General features: G+C 38.2%; 1 protein-coding gene across 4 annotated transcripts in view; it reads left to right on the plus strand.

Moving 5' to 3' along the window:
• The window catches only part of PYROXD1 (pyridine nucleotide-disulphide oxidoreductase domain 1), a 19,072-nt gene continuing 1,854 nt past the window's right edge, over positions 1–17,218 (plus strand). The window contains exons 1-9 of one of the 4 annotated variants that reach the window (XM_076342584.1): positions 1–189; positions 4,648–4,728; positions 6,944–7,063; positions 8,521–8,649; positions 10,470–10,543; positions 11,485–11,645; positions 12,647–12,747; positions 14,052–14,181; positions 15,086–15,198. In XM_076342584.1, coding sequence (XP_076198699.1) covers positions 109–189; positions 4,648–4,728; positions 6,944–7,063; positions 8,521–8,649; positions 10,470–10,543; positions 11,485–11,645; positions 12,647–12,747; positions 14,052–14,181; positions 15,086–15,198 — 990 coding nt within the window. In that variant the 5' untranslated portion in view covers positions 1–108. Of the gene's footprint in view, positions 190–325; positions 560–4,647; positions 4,729–6,943; positions 7,064–8,520; positions 8,650–10,469; positions 10,544–11,484; positions 11,646–12,646; positions 12,748–14,051; positions 14,182–15,085; positions 15,199–17,218 lie in introns of those variants that run through there. The other 3 variants (XM_076342610.1, XM_076342601.1, XM_076342592.1) reach the window with 3 other exon arrangements.

The raw sequence follows: 17,218 nt of genomic DNA on the forward strand, positions 1-17,218 counted from the left end.
GCCGCCTTCCGCGTCCTAGGGAGGACGCGGCGGTGATAAATCGCCCCCGCGGGTGACCGGCGATTTTTTTTTCCTTCGTCGCCGGCGCGCTCGGGAGCAGGCGAGGAAATGGCGGCTGCCCCCGGCGTTGCGCGGAGTCGGTTCGTGGTGGTGGGCGGAGGAATCGCAGGGGTTACCTGCGCGGAGAAGGTAAGGGCTGGGGCCCCTCTGCCCGCTTCGCGCATGCGCGCACCCCCAGCCGTCGGAGACCCCTCGCGCCGGGGCGCGAGGCGCTGCCGCGCTCCGGGGCGGGGGCGCCATGTTGGCCCCGAACGCCAGCCCCGGCCCTCCCCTCTCGGCTCCGGCGGGGCGGGGGGGGAGGGTGTCATTTCAGCCGGTAAGGCCGGGGCTTGACCCTTGGGCTCCCGGAGGAGGCTCTTCGGCCCCGTGGCGCTATCGTAACTTCAGGGTGTACGCAGGTGGCAAGGCGGACGGGCCCTGTGTAACTGCGTGTGCGCGTTGAACTCGGCCAGCCGTACGCTGGGTGAAACCGGCCTGCACGACTGTAGGGACCGCTCAGGTATTTGTGTTTACTTAGAGACATCAGTGCTTTCGGGGTCAACTTATGAACTTCTGTAGAAACAGTTCATTAGATTTATAAAATAACTGTATAAATATTCTCATTTATACAGTAATTACACATTTTGTCCTGCCCCCCCCCTCCCCCCCAATTTTTTAAAAATATTTTGTGTCTCTTAAAAAAAAAAACCACCACAAAACAAAAACAGCCCCAGGGAAGCAGTGTTATAATATAAGGATATTTATCTGTCTAGAAATATTTCTCAAGAGGTTAAAACTGTATGCACATAACCTGATAAGGGCGTACGACTGCTTCATAAAAAGAGGATTCAAACTTTGTAACTTGAGAAAGCTGGCATTCTGTATGCTAGTCAAGAGGTCAGAAACTTGAAGGAGCACTGCATGCGTTATTCCTCATAGCCATAAAGGATTGTACTGCAGCTAAGGTGAAGGCTGCTATGGTGTGCTCTTTTTTATAAAAATATTGCTTTGTTTTTATTGGATCCCTGTTTAGGGCTGTACACCAGTGGAGAATGTCCAATCTCTTCAGCTTTTCATGAGTTCAAGCTCAAAAAAAAAATTTGTTCGTTTCTTGGTTTCAAGGTTTTTGGTGTTTTTAAAGTAACAGTAACTGGAGGTAATTTTAAACCTATAATATGGAATGAAATGATATGGATATTAGTTCAGTGAAGAATATTTTATCTGTTAAAACTACAAAGCAGTATAAAGACTGTTTCAGATGCATCTGTTCTCTGGTGATGAAGCGATGATATTTCATTTCTGACATTGTATAAACCACATGCAGACTAAATTACAAAAAAATATTGATACTGTTCTCCATCTTTATGGAATTGGTTTGTTTCTACCATTTATTAGTTTGAGGTTTTCTTCCTTTTATTCATGGTTAATGTAATATGTGGGCTCTGGTACTACAGACACTTAAATGCTGTATTAGTATGAGTAATCCCTTAAAAGTTGATTAAACTATTCACATAATTAAGGCACTTGTGTATCCTTATGTGCTTGCAAGAATAAGATTTGGGTCAATATTTAATATTCCCAGAGACTTTATGTTTTCCTGGAAGTAATTTAGAATTGTGTCTAATTGCTATGATCCTGTTTCACAATACAGTTATTTCCAATAGCTATTGGATGTCTGTAATCTTTAAGATTGCTATAAAAGGGACTAAAATTTATTGTTTTCTTGAAAATACTTTCTTCTGTGTTAGTGCCACAGAGTTCAGGCTGTTTTCTTCCAAAGCTCAGAGTGCCACTTACTGCTGTAATTCACACCTCTTTTCCTTATGCTCTTTCCTTTCCCTCACCATTAGTTTTTTTCTTGGAAAACCCACATCAGATTGTTATGCAATGACAGAGACTTGCCTCTTTTTCTCATCTCTCAGTACTGCAGGAAGCACAGTTAGCAGTATTAGTGGTCTTCTAGCATACGTTTTAATTCACCCAAGTCCATTAAAAGTGGCACTGTGTGTTCTGGAAGGATTTCTGTGTCATACATCCGTAGCTGGGGACATGCTTTAAATAAAAGAGGAAGATTGAACACAATTTTTCTCAGTTCTGGTTTTGAGCAAGTACAATTCTGTGGAACATAGTGGCAAAAAACAACTTGTCCGTAATATTGCATTTTGGGTATGCATTATGATGTCTTGTTGTTCAGTCTTCTCAGGCAGCTACCTGAGAACAATCATTGCATCAGGTCCGTCTCAAAAAAATTCAGTGTTAGTTACTTTTTGAATACATTTTGAAATACTCTGACAAAATGTCTTAAAAGCTGAATTTTCCTTAAAAGCTTGAGTTAGATTTATTTTCTCTGTCACAAAATGTTTCATGTCTTATATAATTTCTGCCTTTCATGCTTATATTGCAACATTTCTTTCTGGATTGTGATGACTTACGCATTTCCGTATGCATCAATAAACCTAATATTCTATCTGGCAGATTTCTAATTTTAGTATTTTAAAAGGTAAAGAAATGCAGTTACCTTAATAATACTGAATGAAAGTTTCAAACAACCATTAAATCTTAATAAGAGGGCAGGGGTAAGAATTTGAGCATGTGTAAGTGATGCAAAGTACATGATGTCAGTCTTCAAATTTTTTTGGGTTACAGAGTACATCTGATGATTATTACATAGAATCACAGAATGGTTTGGCTTGGAAGGGACCTTTAAAGACCTAATCTAGTTCAACCCCCCTGCCGTGGGCAGGGACATCTTCAACTAGACCAGCTTGCTCAGAGTCCCTGACCTTGAATGTTTCCAGGGATGGGGCATTCACCATCTTTCTGGGCAACCTGTGCCAGTGTTTCACCACCATCATAGTAAAGAATTTCTTACTTAGACCTAATCTAAATCTATCCTCTTTCAGTTTAAAACTGTTACCCCTTGGCCTGTCACTACAGGCCCTGGTAAAAAGTGTCCCTCTGCCTTTCTTGTAAGCCCCCTTTACATATTGAAAGGCCACAATAAGGTCTCCCTGGAGTCTTCGCTTCTCCAGGCTGAACAACCCCAACTCTTTCAGCCTGTCCTCATAAGAGAGGTGTTCCAGCCCTTTGACCATGGCCCTACTCTCGACCTGCTCTAACAGGTCCGTGTCTGTCTTGTGCTGGGGGCCCCAGAGCTGGATGCAGTACTCCAGGTGGGGTCCCTCAGTCTGCCAGCCACGCTTCTTTTCATGCAGCCCAGGATGCAATTGGCCTTCTGGGCTGCGACACACATCGTTGGCTCATGTCCAGCTTTTCATCCACCAGTACCCCCAAGTCCTTCTCGGCAGGACTGCTCTCAATCCCTTCATCCCCCAGCCTGTATTGATACTGGGGGTTGCCCCGACCCAGGTGCAGGACCTTGCACTTGATCTTGTTGAACTTCATGAGGTTCATGTGGGCCTACTCCTGAAGCCTGTCAGGGGCCCTCTGGGTGGCATCCCTTCCCTCTAACTCGTTGACTGCACCACTCAGCTTGGTATTATCTGTAAACTTGCTGAGGGTGCGCTGAATCCCACTATCTGTCATTAATAAAGATATTGGACATGATTGCGTGCTTTCCATAGCATTCTGTAGTTTTTCTGAGGCTTGTTAGATACAGCTGGGAGCAACTGCGCAGTATGTTACATGTCAACCTTTCTTCCTATTGTCCATCAATACAAAGCATACAGCTACAATATGTGTGAAACACGTTAGGGATTCATGCTATAAAGTGTGGATTACATGAAGTTTTACATAGCCTTGTTAAATTACTTTGTATTTGCTGAGGGTAATACCATGTGAATCTCCCTTAAACCGGCAACAAGGTTTTGCTACTTTCACCTTCAGACTACTATGTTACATTGCTCCTGTCTGAGATACAGGAATACATGCTAGTCCCTTTATAACTCAGTTGCTCATGTACAACATGAATGTGCTTCTTGGTGGCTTATACAACTGTTCTGCTCATCTGGAGAATGCTGGTGACAAGGAACCCTGGGTTTTGTCTGTACCTCAGAGATGAGTGGTTTATACTTGACAGAGCTGATTTTTTTTCTGTGGCAGAGCAATGCACATTTAAAATGGGAATTCTTCACTCTGGCTTGGGGCCTGTAAAAGTCTTGGATTGCTTAGTAGCACTCTGAAGATGATAATCCATTTATTAGTTTACTAAATAACACTTAAAATAGCCAATAGGAATCAGCATTTCCTCTGTCAGAACGAAATCTGTGAACAAGTAGTCACTGCTATGCAATAAAAAAAGTATGTCCAGCAACTGGGTGTCTCCAGAAATCACATGATCATAGTGTGTTCCTACAGTTGGCCTTTAGAATACTATAAGAATAGTCTTTTGAGTAGTCATTTACACCATGGCTGCAGTTCTTGAAAATATATTTGTATGTGAATGAGTTAAAATCTTGGGTCTCCAAATTCTGTTCATTTTAGTCGTTCTCCTTCCGTTACCTTGAAGTAGTGTTTATCCAATAGGATTCTACAAGACTAAAGTAATGTAGTAACACGTATTACTTTTCACCAATAATTTTTATTGTCTTAAAGTCAAAAGCTATTGATGATTATATTCACTCATCGTGATTTCTGTTTCTTTATAAGCTGGCCATGGAATTCCCATCAGAAGACATTTTTTTAATGACGACTTCTCCAGTTATAAAAGCTGTAACGAATTTCAAACAGGTAAGAGACTTAATTTTTCTTTAGAAGTTTGTGTGTGTACAGATAATTTAGAACCTAATCCTGAAAATGCTTATGATTCTGAACTTGTTTTCACGTTAGTGTGACTGCAGTGGTAAGTGTTAGTAGGACTGTTGAGATGTTTTGGCATGATTCATAATCATTAGTAATTGGTGAATATATTCACAACACTCGAGCAAAGGTTAAACTGGGTACTTACATGGTTGAAGTACTTTCTAAGATACTGAAGCTTTATTTCACTGCTTTGTTAATGGGTATGCTCCATTTTAAGCACTGAAATGGTATCTTTGGAATAAATTACTTAAGAAACTTAGTCTGGCTAGTGGTTCTCATATACAGTAGTGTGTTTGAATTTCAGGCAGAAGCAGACTTCTGACAAGTAACAAAAAAAAAGGCACAGCCTTCTGTGAAATTGCCTTCAGCTTTGTCTACATCTCCAGCAGCTGGTGATTCAATGACCTCTTTCCTGCTGGTTTGAAAAAAAACCAAAAAACAAAACCATAAAATCCATGCATGAGTTCGGATTTCTGGCTAGTAGGTTCAGTAAACTAGTTTCGCAGAGGTACTCGGAGCTTGGAAAGCACTACTCTTTTTCCCACTCTGAGGGAGCTTTGAACTCTACCATAGGGCATGGAAAGAGGTGGAGACCGGATTGCACAGAACTCAGGATGCAAAGCTGCCAGCCAGTGAGAAGTTAGGTGTTACCTCTCAGGGAGAGAGGTAACCACCAAGAGCTGGGCTTCTACCTGGCGTTTATATTCGTGACTCTTTCTGAAACATGGTATTTAACAGGTGAGGCGTATCTCATGACAAGTAAAGAAAGACCACTCTGAGGTTTATCTGACAGCCCGGTTTTAACATAATTCTTCCTGGTGTATGAATGCCTAACTCAAATCACTACAGGGGGGAAAATAAAGCATAAAGAGATTTGAACAGCAGTTCTTCTGCATTTAGTGGCTGTAATTGGCTATCAGCATCTCTTCCTTTTGCACTGTGGTTTTTGTCCGGAGCTAACGGGGTGCTGAGAACATAGCTGAGAGACTGAGAGCTCTCTGAGACTGGTAGAGTAACACCCAACTAAAGAATATCTTCTGAGTTTGAGAGTGCTGACAGTAGGGTCACGAGTATCCAGGAAAGACACACGTTGCAGAGATGTAAAGTCTGTAATTCACATCGGCAGAAGTTTCAGTATCTGAAGAATAAGGGAATAGCTAAACAGTATTTGAAGGCAGCATCTCTAAGTTTTGGACATGAGCATCTTAATTTCTCTCTGAATTGCAAGCATGGTGTGGCTTCTGGTTCCTAGCTGTGTTCCAGACTCTCTGAATGTTCTATAAAGTAGATGACCTGGAGGTTCCCATGCAGCCGCTCCCTTCTGGAAGAAAGCCCAAATCAACATAACTTACTTGAATGTTTTCAAGTTGTGGTTTGCCTCTTCCCCCCACTGGCCCCAATCTCTGAAGTATCAGATAGTGACTATGGATGAGATGCTAACTGAGTAAGTGCTTTGGGGTGGTGTTGAATCTGTTTTACCTAAACACTTGTCTTACATGTCCTGCTTACAAGCTGAACAACAGTAAGCACTTTTCCTGACACAAGGCCCAAGTACTGGCAACAGGAGGTTTTTGAATCATTAGGTTTTTGAAGAAAATGTCACCAGATTTTTTTTTTAAAATAGAATGAAAATATTTATTCCAGATGAAAGTGTGTTTCCATAATTCTCTAAGCTATTTTGACTGAATTTTTTTTTTCCCCAAAATACCGAGGAGAGGAAGATGCTTGCATGGGGGAACATCACTGAGTTATTTTATCAAAGTTATAACACACAGAAAAACAGGGTCTTAACACTGCATCAGCTAAGTTAAAAAGCAGTGTTGCCAACTCTAATAATATAGTCTATATGTGGAATAAAACGTTACAGCAGTTAGAGCAGCCATCAGGGTTCTCCATTTTTGCTTAATCTCTACCTTTAGAATTAAAATTCTCTGTGCTACTATGACTCTTACCAGGAATAGGCATGAAAAGATTCTGTATATGAAAAGGAACTTTTAGCAGTAACATGATAACGTGTTTTGAGACAGTATGGGCTTTATGTTGTGACTTCTTTACTGGAAACGAACATAACACATTTTGTTACAAGCTTTAGAAAAAGAGATGAATAAATGATTCATATTTTCAAATACCTCTCTTCCTACAGGTCTCCAAAACACTTGAGGAATTTGATGTAGAAGAGCAACCAAGCTCTCTGTTAGAAAAACGATATCCCAATATTAAAGTTATACAGTCTGGAGTAAAACAATTGAAAAGTGATGAACATGTAAGCTAATGTTTTCTCTTTTACTTTTATGTGTTTTTTTCAAATTATTTAAAAAAAAAAATCTAAGGAACTGGTGAATATTTTGGGTGTGAAATTCTGTTGAAGAACATTTTGGTTATTAAAGTGTTAAGTTACCAAAATTACAAGAAAATACTTCCTAACTTCAATTTCACTTATCACTTACGCTGTTGTTCAAGTAGAAATATATGCAGGGGGCATAATTGTTGATGAAAAATTACTTGTTAATTAAGAAACTGTATCTTTTAGATTTAAATCTTTGACACCTTAGAGATATTGCATTGAATACCTGATTGGAATAGCAGGGAAACCAGTCAATGAAACCAATACTGTATATCAATATAGGTGTCAAAATTTCTGTAACCCTTGGTTGGAGATAGCTGATTCCCGAATTACTGCTTGTTGCTACAGAGACCAAAATATTAACAACTCTATGATTAAAAAAAAAATTCTTGAAAGAAGCAACATTTCCACCTTTTCTTTTTAGCAGGAAATATGTTGCAAGTATGAGCAGTGTACAGCATATACAGATCCTTGTTAGTTTCTGTGTCAGCTCGACATTTTATTTTTCACTTCACCATTTATCAGAAACTCGCATTCAGATCTAAAACTGCTTTTGCTCATTTTAAGTCAGAGATATGATTCAACTTAGATTATAATTCTGCTAATATTCCAAATTGAATTATATTCTTGTATCATTATTATTATGTTGTTTTAGTTTGGGTATGTCTCTGTGAACATGAATATTTCATGTATATGGATTTGGAGGATCTTTTGCCTCTGTTTTCTGAAAACCTTTAAAAACTATCTTTGTGCAAAACCAGTGTAAACTATTTAGCTTATAGTTTGGAAAACAACAAATAAGGTCATAAAATGTTAAAATTTAAGTATTGCTTGTTGCAGAATGATGTAGCTTGTTTAGTGCCTACCCTTTTTCTTTAGCAAAGAACAGAATTTGCGGTCTTTCTAAACTGTATTCTAGCCTGTGGCTGGTTAAGTTAACACGGGTTTACTGTTGTTGAAGTGTTTTGAATGAGATTCTTAATTGCTAATACATAGTAGCGCATAGGTCTACATCTATTACTGGGGTGGGGGGACATTGTCATTGTGACATTGTCACATAGAAAACCGATTCTTTTAGCACAGATAGTGAGTACAGAGTGCCACCGAGTGGTAATCTTTATATTTCGTCTTTCGAGTGCACTGTGTACACTTTCCATTTTATCCGTCATATAATGTCATATATTTAGGCTTGTAAGTCTGTGGTGAGTGTGATGCAAATAAATTACACGCAATCAATGAGGGTATGAAGGCTTGCTCTTTAAGAAGCCAGTTACAGCTTTTAGTATCCACAAAATACTGTGACATTAAGGAAAAAAAAAGCTGATGTTCTCTTAGATGTCTCCAATTGTTTTTTCTTTTCATTTAATTTTTAACAGAAAATTTTCACTGAAGATGGGAAAGAATATATGTATGAAAAACTTTGCCTGTGTGCTGGAGCAAAACCAAAATTAATTTTTGAAGGAAATCCATATGTGTTAGGAATCCGGGATACTGACAGTGCACAGGTAAATGTGTTTTGGACTCATAAGTGTATAATATATTCCTGCTTCTGATGCAAAATACTAAAAATGATTGCGGAGTGAAATGGAGAAACATAAGATGATATTTGTTATTATATATATCCTTAAACAGGAACACTTTCAGTAGCAGGGAAGTAGCCTTAAAATACCATTAAATTAATTAGTCACTAAATTTATTAAGTTTATAGATAGCTCATAGACAATATTTCGAATATGATAATCTAGAATAAATGGTATTCTTTTACCCTCCAGGCAGAAGCCAATCTGAAAATATAAACGGGAAGTAGGCACCAGTAGAAACTTCCCTGAGAAGGTACGAAGGGCTACTTCTTACAGTGAAAAGCTACTGAAGGACACTTTTCTAGTTCTACTGTAGCCTCTCCTCATTGTACAGAAAAGAGTTACAGTTATAGTCAAAGATGTGGAAAAGTTTTCACATGAGGAATGACTTAATAGACTAAAACTTCAGTTTGGAAGTAGAAAGTGAGGTGGTTTCACTGCTATAGGCCTTTAGAATTAGGATGGCAGGGTGAAAGTGAACACTGCTTCTCCGTAACATAAGAACTGTAATTCATCAAATGAAGTTTGATGCTGAGAATAAAAAAGGAGCTACTTTTTCCAGCAAGCTGAAGTGAAACTATGAAGTTGTTGTTGTTTGTTTTGAATATTAAAACTTTACCTGAGTTGAAAAAAAGAAAAAAAAGGGAAGGAGAAGAATGGGGAAGAAAAAACACACAAAAAAGACAGCCTTTGATAAATTTATCACGTCTAAATTGAAGAGAAAGATGCCACCTGAGTGGCATCAGGTGTCTGGAACCTGTGAGGGTGTTCCAGGATAGTATTGTTGTGTGCTTGTCATCTTCTGATGGTCTTCCCTGTGCATCCACTATTGGCCACTGTGGGAAACAGTAAACTGGGCTATCATTTGTCAAAACTGATGTTGGACTTTGAATGAGACTGAAAATACTTGTTTCTGGTTTTGGGGGCTTTTTTAATGGTGACTGGTTGCATTCACTAGTCCCCTCTGATACAACTTCAGTATCCTTCTCTGAAGAGATTAAAGGACTGCAGTTTTCATGTTTAGGTTCTCTGATACAATTAGGTAAACTGGAAGCATGGATGAATGGATTTTCGTGTAACTGCAATAGTTGGTCTGATAGTAGTGATTCTTAATTTGTTTGAAAGAAAATACTTGACATGGTTATATTATGATCGAAAAAATACTGTCTGGGCTATATTTTTTTTATTTCTCTCACCACTAAGATGGATTTGGAGACTTGTTTCTTTCTGAAAGTTTTTTGCATGAATAAAATTGGTTCTTTGATTTGCTACAAATTACTTTTTTTAAATTCCTGAGTTTTGATCAGGAATTTTTAAATTCCTAAACTTCTGCTATCTTTGCCTTTTTAATGTTATACAAATTACTGTGAAAGTTATGCAAGTTGTGATAAAACTGGATTAATATATATCACAATGCTAGTGATCTCTAGGACAGAGAAAAGTCTCCTGGATTCTATTAAGGGTTCTGTCAAATTGGCCTAAGTGTAATTATTTAACTTCTCCTGTCTCAATTTGAGACTTGTAAGGCTGTATATATAACTTCATCCCTTAATGTGATAGAACTCACAGGTTTCATTAGCTTCTGTAACAGATCTTAGCATAAGAAGATGTGTATCCGTAGTCTGAGAAAATCAAAACAAGACAACTAAGAGACCAAGAAAATATCGATAAGTATGTAATTGATCAGTATGAGGGAACATGTGATCTAAGTTGTAATTGACCTTTTTTTGTGTTTCTTAATGCAGGCTTTTCAGAAGAATTTGGCTCAATCTGAGAGAATAGTAGTGGTAGGAAATGGTGGGATTGCACTTGAATTGGTGTAAGTAAATGACTAAGTTTTAAAGATACATATGCAAATAAAATCTTTAACAATGCTATGTTAAATCTAGCGTGCATGAGTTTGGGAGAAGGTTGACATAAAATTGTAGCTCTTAAATCATTTAGTAGCAAAATTTATTAAAATAACTTTTTCACAGTATAGTGGCGCTTACTGTCACAAAATCCAGCAAGCTTCAGAAGAAGCTTTGACACATAGATATCAAGAATATACAGCATTTTTCTGATTTGGCATCAACAGAGATTTCTGTTAAGACTATTAAGGGCAATATTTAAGTTATAAAACTTGTCTGACTTCTGGAGACAGAAGATGTAACAGGAAGAGAGAGGCAGCTTATCTTGCACCAAGCCTAATTTAAGTTGTTAGAGCTTTTGAAGTGTCTGACATGGCCTTTGTCACAGGTAGGATATTGAACCATGTGGTCCTGCAGTCTGCTAGATTACAGAAACATCTGTATTACACAATTATATGGTCTTGTTTTGTGTTGCAGGGAATCACTTTTTCACTTTCACTAGATTGTCCTCTGCATGTCTTTACCAGTTCATGTTCCAGGTAGTACAAACAAGATCCAAATGTCTGTTCTTAGCAGTGGGCAGTCTGGCAAAAATGCACGTTTTTTTCATCGTGGGGAATGGGAAATACTAAGTAGTATTATAAATTTGATCTGCCTCTCCTCACCCCCCACCCTGGTTCAGTTGAGGTTGTGCTGGTAAGAAAGTATGACCTGTCAACTTGAGATTTTTTTTTTAATGAGTTTCTTATGTAAATATTTAGAAGCAGTAGTGGATTTGGTAGGCTTAAAAGTCTTGGATCTCTTATTTTTAGCTTCTGGAATGAAACCTGGCATGCTTCTAGTTGCGTTGCTAAGGGTCAGATCCCTTTCGGGTAGTCTGTCATTTTATCCACTGTTTAAATGTCCACAGGTATGAAATTCACGGCTGTGAAGTAATCTGGGCTATCAAAGACAAAGCCATTGGGAACACTTTTTTTGATGCAGGAGCAGCTGAATTTCTCATTCCAAAGCTAACTGCTGAAAAACGAGAGACTCCAATTGAATGTAAAAGAACCAAATATACAATGGAAGGTATGGTGTTTTAGTCTCCTAACGCTGCAGCAGCAGCATTTAATATTAAAGATAGTCCTAAGATCAGTTAATTTAGCAGGCCGTAAATAAGGTTTACTGTTATCAATAGCATTTCCTTCTTTAAAAAAATAACAGTAAAAAGGCGATATAAAAACAATCCAGAATTTATGTAGACATGTGACAGCATGTAATAGTTACCTAAAAACTGTAAAAAAATGTGCTTATCTTTATAGCTGTACCAAGTTTACATTTCATTTCCTGTATTCCATCTGCTGAAGAACCTGTTCTATTTTCTGTAATATTTTAATGTTTTTCTGAATTACGTCAGCATTATGTAGGAAGGAGCTTTCCCGTAATGAGCTATTGGAGGACAAGATGAAACCTCACAGAACGTTATTACAGATGCAGTGAAACTGCAGTCTTAATCACAACAGTTAACTAGAACTGCATGAACAAACATTACACAAACATATATAGGACTAAAATAATAACAAAAAGAAGAGCATGGTTCTAGACTTTAGGTTGGAAGAATAAATTGTAAGAGAGTCAGCCTAAACATCACAAAATGGCACCTGAGGTTCTTCAGATGTATCAACGGTATGTTAGAATTTGCACTTTCATGCAATGGAGGGGATGGTGTACATTTGCTAGCAGATGGACATCAATTTAAGTATTAGCACTGATACTGAGCAACTAAGTCTACCATGGGTCTCCAGAACTCTGGTGCTGTTGGGGGTCGGTCTCCATGCAGGCACCTAACAGTGGCATGGTTGTTTCGGAGATGAGTGAAGTAATGAAAGGCATGAAGTTGAAAGGTGTTAAAAATACTGGCTTGGAGTTTGATTTGTCTGCAAATTAATGGGTTTTGGGACATTACACATTCTTTTTCTTCCCTTCTGGCAACCAGATCGTATTTCTCTTAATTGAGAATCCTTGTTCTGAATTCTGCAGGCAGTGAAATATGCACGCTAAGTCTGTTACTCTCTGTCTCTTTCCTTCAGGAAGTGAGGAAAAAGAAAGACGTAGAGCAGCGTCTGACAAACTGGGCAGTGCCTTAGGCCCCGATTGGCATGAGGGCTTATGTCTTAAAGGGACTAAAGAGGTATGGTCATAATCTTGCTTACACATTTGTTTAAATGTTGCTTTAAGTGGGTGAGGATGACAGAATGTGAAATGTCACATTCAGGATTATTAGAAAAATAAAAACAAAATGTGCTTGAACTGATTTTCCTGTTCTGTCAGAATTAAACAGGAAAATGTTAACACAAATAAAGTAATTTTCTGCTTGAAGAGGAAGATGGCTGATCGGATCCACTGGCATAGTTTTAGCAATTTGCTCTTCAGATTGAAACATAAATGTTGTTTGGCATATTTCTGCAGATCTGGTGTCAATCCTAGTTTTAACCAGAAGCAGTGGTTCCTCTATTGTCCTGATTTTAGCTGCCATACGTACATTTTCTTATGTGAAAAATAGAACAGTCAGATTTGTACAGAGGTACAGGGAGCATCAGTCTCCTGTCACAGCAGGTAATGAAATGCGAAATCAGTAGTGGACATGAGCATTGTGAAGAGTTTTGTGTTTGAAATAAAGTAAAAATCCTCACATTTCATAATTGTTTATCAGGTTTTTATTTGTTAATTTCTTAGATGTTAGGTGTTTGCATCTGTTACACTCATTTGAGGAAAAAAAAGGTCCTTTCAAAGGTCATCAGTCATAGATTCTACAGCAATGGCTTTACAGTACCAACTAAAGGATGTTTAGGATATTTAGCAGAGTAATTGGTGGTATTTTGGCTGTTGAAGGCTGTGGAAACGTGTTTGTGTAGTGGAGAATAAATCTGTTCGAGGCCTGAATCCACAAAATGGTTTAGAGAAACAGGTAACTTTCCAACATCTGTCTCGAGCTCAGAATAAGAGTAAGTGGTTGAAACATGGGTTGATGGAACAGGGTATATTTTTCTTCTTACAGCATTTGGAACATAAGCCTCTTATTGTTATCAGAATTTAATTCATGATAGAAAAATGAAGGGTTTCAAATACTGAAAGATAGGAGAGATGAATTTACTTTTTTCTGTTCCGAATTCTGTTCCTGTAAACTCAGGTGAACTTGAATGTTTTCTGGCATGCCAGAAAAATCTAAATTGTCATGAAATTTCAAGGAACATCAGATATCTGCTGAAAAAGCAGGTAAATTGCCATTTGCTATGGTTAGATCTGTGCCAAAAAAGGGAAAAGTGTGGGAACTCAGCTAATGTGTCATGCTTTAGGATGGAACATGTGTGGGGTTTTGTATTTTTTTTTCTTTTCCAGTTTAGTAACATGTCAATTTAGGTGAAGGTATACTTGCTATTAAAAATATTGTTATTGCTAATCATTATGTTTACAATTTTGTCAATCTTTCTTTAGTTTTCTCATAAAGTACATATTGAAACACTATGTGAAGTAAAGAAAATATACTTACAGCAAGAATTTATACAACTGCAACGGACTTCTTTGACTTTTCCTAAGGAAGAGAAAAATGTAGAACCAGATGAGGGTAGGTGCCAGTGCTGATTAGAAAGCACATGTTGAAGATGAAGCAGTGCTGGAGCATGTTTGATCTTGTTTGCTGTTTGACAGCAAATACAGATTTGGAAAAAAAAATCCTTTATGAATTAAATGGAGCTCTAGCAATTTAGAGTAGTTGAGAATTTGATTTATGGGCTACAATTGAATTACAAAATGTTATGGGTCAGACCCTCTTTCCACAAAGTCACCTAAATCCTGTAGGCAGAATATTCCCTCCTTGCGACAGTCCAATAAAATCATATGTTAACAGTAGAGTTAAAACAGAAGCAAAAAAAAACAAACCCCAAAAAACATTTAGTGTCAGAACTGTGATGTAATCCTTCAAAGAAAGTAGAACAAAGTATAACTTGTTTCATGAATAATTCTATCTATAAATAATATGAATGAAAATTAATATTTAAAATACTATTTTAATAGCCAGTTACTTTCAGCATACAATTCTAGGAAGTCAGATCTCTGACATTCTTTCTGTTTTTAAGGCATTTCCTGTGCATCTGTAAATTTATATGTAAAAGAATACTTGGCAATTGTGTACTTCAGAGACCATCCCGTGGGTCTGAAGCAGTGGCAGGACACAGTATTTTCCCCCGACAAAAGAGGGCTTTGATTTAGGAAAATTCCAGAGAAAGTTAATAGTAGGACTTGGAGCTAAGCTCCAAAATCTCATTTTTCTAGTCCTGAATGAAGTTAAGAAATGTTGTAGGTAACCTCTGGTTTTAGGGGTTTATTTTATTTTTATTTTTTCCCTACCTAATCAATGAGATATCTCAAAAGATATTTTTTCTTTTTATTTCATATCTTATAATAAGACATCATTAATAAAATAACTTCTGTTGGTTATGTTCTCAGGGCAAACTTTTCCCCTTTTTCAGTGCTATGGCCTGTATATGTGGAATTAACTAATGGAAAAATTTATGGATGCGATTTCATTGTCAGTGCAACTGGAGTTGTGCCAAATGTTAAACCATTTCTTGATGGCAATAATGTAAGTATACTGATTTCTTTTGAAGTTTAAGCTGGCTGGTTTTTTTTTTTTAAATAAGGTGAAATAAGCTCTTTCAGCTGGTTTATGCTTCTGACATGAAACACTGATTGATAAAGGTTTTGAATGTTGTACAGCCTTTCAAAATAAGGCAGGTACATTGATACTGGAAATGCCCAACATGATAAAAATTAATTTCACTACTGTTCTTGGCTTATTATATTGGTACTCATGATTATGTACTGATACATAGTATATATACAATATACTGTTAAGATTAAGCCTATACAAAGAGAGAAAAACACTTGTATAATTGGTTGATGTTGCAAAAATATAGAATAATTTTTGTGTTAACTCTGCACCATATTCTTATCTTACAAATCTTAAAATTTTCTCCTGGGAAGGAATCAGTTATTTCCAGTAATTTTCATCTAGGAAACTGAGCTATAAAGGTGCTCATATTCATCAAGGGAAGTCACACTTTGAATCAGCATCCAAATGTGGATGATGATTATGGAGTTCATAGCTGCCATGTGAATTTTCAGGCCGTGAGATCATTCTGTCTCCATTTTAGGTGTCTGGTTTAACCCCAGCCTGCAACTAAGCACCATGCAGCCACTTGCTCACTCCCCCCCGGTGGGATGGGAGAGAGACTCAGAAGAGTAAAAGTGAGAAAACTTGTGGGTTGAGATAAAGACAGTTTAATAGGGAAAGCAAAAGCCGTGCACGCAAGCAAAGCAAAACAAGGAATTCATTCACTACTTCCCATCGGCAGGCAGGTGTTCAGCCATCTCCAGGAAAACAGGGCTCCATCATGCGTAATGGTTACTTGGGAAGACAAACGCCATCATTCCGAACGTCCCCCCCCTTCCTTCTTCCCCCAGCTTTATATGCTGAGCATGATGTCACATGGTATGGAATATCCCTTTGGTCAGTTGGGGTCAGCTGTCCCGGCTGTGTCCCCTCCCAGCTTGTGCACCCCCAGCCTACTTGCTGGTGGGGTGGTGTGAGAGGCAGAAAAGGCCTTGACTCTATGTCAGCACTGCCCAGCAGTAACAAAAACATCCCTGTGTTATCAACACTGTTTCCAGCACAAATCCAAAACACAGCCCTGTATTAGCTACTATGCAGAAAATTAACTCCATCCCAGCCAAAACCCGTATGTTAGGGTATTTGGTGTTTTGCAGTTCCTTCTGATTAGGAAGTAAAATGCTATCTTCTGAATAAATCAGAAGAAAATTACGAAAACATACCTCTGATGTTGAGCCATGAAATATTTCAAACCTATGTTACGAAGTTTAGATTAGGAATTAGGTATTTGCAATGGTATTTTGTGGCCTTGGCAAAAATACAAAATGAACTCTTAAGACTCGGTGTCCCTGTAACATACGTGGTGTGACTTGAAATTTGGCAAGCTCTGTTGCTTCCCTGCTTAGGTATCTGTGGCAATATTTTGAAAACCTATGCTGTGTTCTAGAAATAACGCTTAATGCTTTGTATCTTACCACGGGGGTCTTGCCGCTCTAGATAGTCTCACGTTAAATAATTTTACTCAGTATGTAATGCTATTCTAAGCTTTTTTTAATACATAGTTTGCGGTATTTTAAAGGATACGTGAAGGTCACTTGTAAAATGCAACACTGATCTGTTCTTAAACCTGGTGAGAAAAGAATGCAGAGATTGCTAGGAAATTCTACTTTTGTGGGCTCATTTTGTCTTTGCTTATTTGAAGGGCTCTAGGTTTGCTAAGATTCAGGGTAAATTCTGCAGGGGGCAGGGTTGCATTACAGTATGGGGAAGTAATACTTTTATATGTGGACAGTTGTGAAAAATACTTCATTATGGCACTCTTTGGGGGATCTGTTTTCTTCCCTTGAAGACGAAGGAGTCTTGAGATTGTGAGGTTTGAACACCACGTTTCTCTTGCGGTTATCGGTCTTTTCTAATTGAGTCAGGTCAGGTGCGAGAAGGAATAGCCATAAACTGTTTGCACTGAATGACCACCTTCTCTGTTGCTACATGG

Source organism: Aptenodytes patagonicus, chromosome 1 (assembly GCF_965638725.1).
Source record: "Aptenodytes patagonicus chromosome 1, bAptPat1.pri.cur, whole genome shotgun sequence".
NCBI classification, from domain to species: domain Eukaryota; kingdom Metazoa; phylum Chordata; class Aves; order Sphenisciformes; family Spheniscidae; genus Aptenodytes; species Aptenodytes patagonicus.